Source organism: Gavialis gangeticus, unplaced genomic scaffold (assembly GCF_001723915.1).
Source record: "Gavialis gangeticus isolate Ggan-Ray unplaced genomic scaffold, GavGan_comp1, whole genome shotgun sequence".
Taxonomy (NCBI): Eukaryota; Metazoa; Chordata; order Crocodylia; family Gavialidae; genus Gavialis; species Gavialis gangeticus.
The window spans coordinates 14223625-14230105 of NW_017728993.1; the positions used below are offsets into that span (position 1 = coordinate 14223625).

Genomic DNA, 6481 nt, shown 5'->3' on the forward strand with positions numbered 1-6481 from the left:
AAAATAATAGTTTCTTGCCTGGTCAGATGTTTTGCAGGGAATATTTAGCAGAGAATTACTGAAAAGAAATTTGAAAATTCTTGATAAATCAGGGTATTTCATGTCAAAATAATGTTGCCTTTATGCATAATCTGCGGTGATTTTGTTTCCTAATCTGTTGTTAAAGGGTACAGTATGTTTTGTATGACAGTATTAGTTTTCACACTTTGTAGGACTGTTCGCACGGATTGTGAGGCTAAATGTAAATATTTTGCATGTGCGAAGGCTGATCTTGGGGTGTACCTGTGGAAGCTCACATTGTTGCATATTATTTAAATCAAGATGAACTAACTTCAGAGTTCAAGAATTATGAGACATGGCCCCAAAACTGAGACTGGTTTAAAAACATTTTCATTTGCCTTCTGATATTTTCGAAGTCCTAGGGTTTCTGTTTGCAGGCTCTTTGCAAATGCGAGTACAGAAGTTTGTCAATTTAGGTGAGTTTTCAGAAACTGGTCAGTTAAGGAAATGAATGGATATCATAGAATCAATGAGAAAATTGATAGCTGGAAATCCTAGGAAAAAAGTCTTGTGTGTGTGATATATATATATATATTTTTTTTTTTTTTTAAATATGTGAACTGCAAGAAAGTATCCAGCAAAGTGCAATCCTTGTATCTGGGTGTTTGATAGAAGTTTCAAATTCTTCTCTCAGAAAGGGACACAACCTCAATTAAAATTGGTGTTGTACATGCTTAATATGATAGGAGAAAATTATGGTCATCTTTAAAGGAGTTGACTAATCATTAGGAGCATCTAAAAATTATTCTGTATTTGAACCTCTTTTCATTCACAGAAAAATGATGAAAATGGGAATTGCCCTGAAGAGGGTATTGAGTTTCCTACAACCAATTTGTATGAACTGGAGAGCAGAGTTTTAACAGATCACTGGTCCATACCTTACAAGCGTGAAGAATCACTAGGCAAGTGCCTAATTGCATCTACCTGCCTAGCAAGGCTTGGTAAGTTCAGTTTCTCTTTCTTCTCCCCTTCCTCGCCCCCTTCCCCCAAAAAATGTGGCCCTGATGTATGTTTAGGAAGCTCAGTAGATATGCATGAAGAGAATATGCTTGGGCATTTTCAGTTTTCATGTTAATTTAGCACTTTGCCTGGAGTCATACACGTATATTTCTGATAAAGTAGCTAACTTTTTCTGTTTTCTGATCATATTAGTGCTGCAAAGAGTGTTTTAAGTTTCGTTTGCTTGGGTGTGGGTCAAAGAATAGAACAAACATAGGAAACCCTCGCCATTCGCGGGGGATACGTTCTCGTATCCCCCATGAATGGCAAAATCCGCGAATAAGGCGCTGCGTTCATAAACTGAAATGACTTCTCTGGAATTACTCTTGTATCCTTATATTACTTAATGTAACCAGAATTGACTGTTTTTTGTTTTTGCTTTTGTTTGTTTTAAATAAATGAAATTGATTTTTGCCCTTTATTGATCGTGCAATACTCAGCTTGTATAACCGGTTATTTTGTCTGGGTATCCTAATGGAAATACATTGTTGCTGTGTCATGTACCTGGACTTGATTCTTCCCTATTCAGTCAAGTGTCCAGGGCAGTGTGTGCTGTGGAGGCAACATGCCTGATTCCTGAGTTAAAAAAGTTTAAGCCTGTCTTCAATTATAGTCTCTATCAGACTAAGAAGGAAGTTATGCTGGTTACAAAAGTATAAAATGTTACAGCAAGCAAAAAAAAAAAATTAAAAAACATGGGTCTGTATGCAGGTTCGTTCTTGGCTGAATCTGGAAGGCAGAAAAATATTCTGTTATTTGTATAAATCATACTTTCTGTTGACAGGAAAACTTAGTGCCAACACATTGTTGATGTTGCATTCAAAATAAAGTTGTACAAGTCAGAACGGTTGGAAACTAAGCCACCTCTGGTTTGGAGAAGGCCTGAGATCAGGTTTTTTTGACCCCTGTTCCTTGAAAATTATAGCACAGATTATATATAAAGCCCAATAGAGTGTTTGTTGTTGCTGATACCACTTGATGTTCTAAACAGCTTGGACCAAACCAGCTGGAGGTTATCATGAGATTTATACCTTCTTTCCTTTTTGAAAAGGCCTTTCTGACTCCGATGAGAATTGCAAGAGATTTATGGACAGGTGTATGCCTGAAGCATTTAAAAAGGTAAGGGAGAAAATGCACAAATCCAGTTTCCATGGTCAGGAGTCCATTTGTGAAATATATGCTGCGTTCCGTTCTGTTCAATGTTATTGTAACTAGGGACCATATAAATACAGGCAACCCCTGCTTAACGCTCTTAATTGGTTCCAGAAAAAAACAATCATTAAGCAGAACCGCACTAAACGAAACCCATTTTCCCCATAGGAATTAATGTAAATAGAGATAGTTACTTACCACCACTTCTCGTTGCAGCTTCTCAGCACTCCACCTCTTCCCACCCCTCTGCCTGCCTGCTGGCCACTCCAGCCCTATGAGCCAGCCCCACACTTCTGCAGCTCCACCCTGGGCTCCCGCTGGCCCCACGTACCAGCCCCGCACTTCTGCCACTCCACCCTGGGCCCCCGCCGGCCCCAGGCACTGGTAGAGGCCCTGCACTCATGCCTCCCGCTGCTCGCCGCTTCTCCCCATCCCCCCTGTCCACCAGCCGCTCCAGCACTGTGTGCCAGCCCGGGCCCCCACTTCTGCTGCCCCACCCTGAGCCCCTGCCAGCCCTGGCCCTGCGGCACGGGTGCAGGCCCCATGCTCATTTCTGCCCGCCCACTCACTGCCACTTGCCACTTCTCGCCTCCACTGCTGCTTTGCTGAGCGCTATAACGAAACTGGCTCAGCACTAAGCAAAATCAAGTATTAATTTTAAATGAGCACTATAGCAAAATAACGTTAAGTGAAACTGCGTTAAGCAGGGGTTGCCTGTATTTAAATATAAATCTAGTCATTTGTCACAATTTTATGCATGCGCACACTATCTTTTTTCTGTGCATTGTTTTGCTGACATCAGTGGTTCTTCAGGGGCTGGAATGGGGCGGGCACTAAACCACATGATTGACAGCCCACTGGTTGCAAGTTTGAGGCCATAGCAGAAGCGCTCACAGCGCAGCCTGTCAGATTGCATTGAATCTGTGAATCCTGCTCAGTACGTTGTCACAAGGACACAAAAAAGGCAGTGGTTCCTCCATATTGGACATAGTGGTCTGCCTCCTCACTAGTGCATGTTCTTTACTTTCTAAAGAAAGCTGTATAGAGAGGTGATGTATTAAACCTTGGCTGGGGTGATTTGGTTAGGGATGGTCCTGCTTTGAGCATGGAGTTGGACTAAAATCCAGGGTTTTCAACCTTTCTCTTAACAAGTGTACCCCTTCTGGTGACAGCGGCCAGATGTGCGGAGGGGGGGTCGCACACAGTGGAGAGAGAGGGCCTCACACGTGGCTGCCACCGCCCCATGCCGCCACCTACCACCCCGTGCCATTGCACCCGCTTTGCACAGCAAAGGCAGAGGTGCAGGGTGATGGATGGCAATGGCAGCCGCTACATGTGAAACCCCCTGCCCCATGTCTGTCCAGAGAGGGGTGCCACTGCCCTGCCGCTGCCCCTCCCCCCACCCTGCTTCATCCCTGCCTGCCCCCGTGTACCCCCCATCACTTTTCCAAGTACCCCTAGGGGTATGCGTACCCACGGCTGACAACCCCTGGACTTAGATCAGTGTTTCCCAGTTGGTGTGCTGTGGCACGATGATGTGCCATCAAAAATAAACAGGTGTGCCCTGGAATTTTGACATGGCAGTGAGCTAAAAGGAGTTCATAAGTTTGGAGATAGGAAATGCCTTAACAGGTGTGCCACAGAAAATGTTTATTAATGTAAGTATGCCATCGGCTGGAAAAGGTTGGGTAACACTGGACTAGAATGACCTCTTAAGGTTCCTTCTAACCCTAATTTTATATGATTTTATGATTATAGCCATCAAATTAATGTAACTTTTTGGCTAGCTTATTCTAAGAGTAAGTGAAGAACAGTACATCCAATATCTTAATGTTAGCCAAGCATTTTGGAATAAAATCACTGGGGGAATGCTTGTCTTCCTTGTAAACCATGCCATGAGTGAACTAGGAAAGAAAAAGTATGTGTATTGAAATCCAAGTTAGTCTCTGCTAAAACCTGTTGGTAGTAGGGGTGCATCGGTAGAGATTTTTAGACCCGATAGTGATAGCCGATATTTAAGGACGCATATCGGCTGATCCGATTTCCAATATCCCTGCCTCCAGCTGGTAAGTCCAGTGTGGTGGGGGGCAGATTAGTGCCCTCACCCTTGCAGTGAGGGAGGGGGCAGGGGCATGTGACCCCCAGATCTACAAGGGGTGGGCTGCAGAGGGGGCTGAGCTCAGAGTAGGTGCTGGCAGTGCTGGGAGGATGCCGCATCCACCCCAAATTTCACTGCCGGTCTGTTCCCAGCACCGCCACCGCCAACTGCCTGGTGCAGCCCCAGCTCTTCCCAGTGCATGCGTGGAGGCAGGGTGTTGAGCCAGGACTGGGCCAGGTGGCTGGTGGCAGCGCTGGGGGTGGAGCAGTGGTGAAATATGGGATGGATGCAGCATCCTCCCAGCACCGCCACCACCCACTCCAAGCCCAGCCCGTGCCCAGAAGAGCCTCACACAGCCCTAGCTGCAGCCTGCCCCTACCCCCTCCCTCACCGCAGGGACGTTGATCTGCTCCCTCTCCCCTTCCATCACACTGGCCTTACCAGCTGGAGGCAGCTCTCCATGCTGCCAGCTCTGCTCCTCACTGTCTAAGTGCTGTGTTGTGGCTGTGCGCAGCACAGGCATTTACTGGCCAAATTATTGGCCCCATCGGGCCGATATCCAATACAACCTGTTTTCTTTATATTGGTACCAATCCGATATCAGACCAATGTACTGGTGCACCTCTAGTTGGTAGTTTTAAAAACATGTTGCTTTTTCTGCCGTGTTGCTACAAAATGAACTCTAAGCTAATATTTGTGCAAGGGTTAACTACTCCTAAATAGTATCTAAAAGTAAGTGTTATCCTGAAAATTTATAATCTGACAGAGTTTGAATTGCTTGTTACTCTTATTTTGGATGTTGTGGTCAAGTTACAAATTAATTTTCTGGTTTTTTTTTGGTAGCTCCTGACGTCAAGTGCTGTTCATAAATGGGGTACTGAAATCCATGAGGGAATCTACAATATGCTGATGCTGCTAGTTGATTTGGTTGCAGAAAGAGTTAAACAGGATCCAATTCCTGTTGGGCTTCTGGGTGTGCTAACAATGGTATTTATCTATATGATTTAGTTTCTTGTAATGACAGTATAATAAATTCATGGTACCTTTCGACTTGCCTGGAAAAATAATGGGCGATACAGGAGTAAATAATATTCATTAGATATATCCCTAGTTCGTAAACAAACATCCTTAAAATGTGGAAATCTCTAGAAATCCATTGTGTATTCACGTGCATATATAGTCCTCAGGAATGTGTGACTTCTAATACTACTGCTACTTGTCACCATTTAAATTGTAGTTTAATTATTTATAAACTGTGGTAAGATGTTTGCCTGCCTTGGTTTGTGGGTGTCTAATTTGAGATAACCGAGACACCTGCATTTTACATAGTGAGCGCTTAGCATTTCTGGAGATCCAGCCCATTTCAAGGAATCTAAAGTTCAACAGTTAACTCATTAGCTAATTTTTGAAATCCTGCGTTGTATTATTGGCTCTAAAAAGACAACATTGTTAAAGAATGAGCAGCAGTCTGGGGAGCAGGGTTTCCTGTCTGGTGATCCTAGCTCTGACACTATTACAGCTATTTTCAAATTGCTCTCGAGTCTGTCCTCAACCATTAAAATAGAGACACATATAACTGCCTCACCTGGATGTTTAAAATTGTTCGTATGGCACTCTGAGATACCTCTGTGTCCAGTCTAATTAACAGTGGTATGGATGATCTAGCTAAATGTTTATCTTTTCACTTGAAATATTTAACTGTCAACAGGAACTATGTTCAGTCCCTTAAGTTAAATATTACTAAGATGGTTTATTCTTGAGGGCCATTCATTGTGCTTGGCTTTTTTCCCCCAGGCATTTAATCCTGACAATGAGTATCATTTCAAGAATCGAATGAAGGTGTGCCAGAGGAATTGGGCAGAAGTCTTTGGGGAAGGAAATATGCATGCTGTCTCGCCCGTATCTACTTTCCAGAAGGTGAGTGCATTTACATTTTTAAATCCCTCTTACAGAACAAACTTCCTTCAAAGCTGAACAGTACAAAGGTTCTACTATAAATGTTAATCCAAAGCATGAAGTTAATCTTCAAGTAACGGCAATGGGTGGGTTTTAAATACAAAAACTGGCTTGTTTAGAAAATCATTAAATGTTTTACCAGTGCTAAGTTTTCATCAGTGGGACCTGACTCTGGAATTGGTGTCCTTTACCTCCTCCTCCTCCCCTCCCCCGCCC

General features: G+C 43.6%; 1 protein-coding gene across 1 annotated transcript in view; it reads left to right on the top strand.

Annotated features, from left to right (window-relative positions):
- USP24 (ubiquitin specific peptidase 24) overlaps positions 1-6481 on the top strand; it is a 112523-nt gene that overhangs the window by 37056 nt on the left and 68986 nt on the right. Inside the window, exons 5-8 of the mRNA XM_019528298.1 lie at positions 836-1001; positions 2111-2178; positions 5153-5296; positions 6104-6226. Of these exons, the coding sequence (XP_019383843.1) occupies positions 836-1001; positions 2111-2178; positions 5153-5296; positions 6104-6226 (501 nt within the window). The remainder of the gene's footprint in view (positions 1-835; positions 1002-2110; positions 2179-5152; positions 5297-6103; positions 6227-6481) is intronic.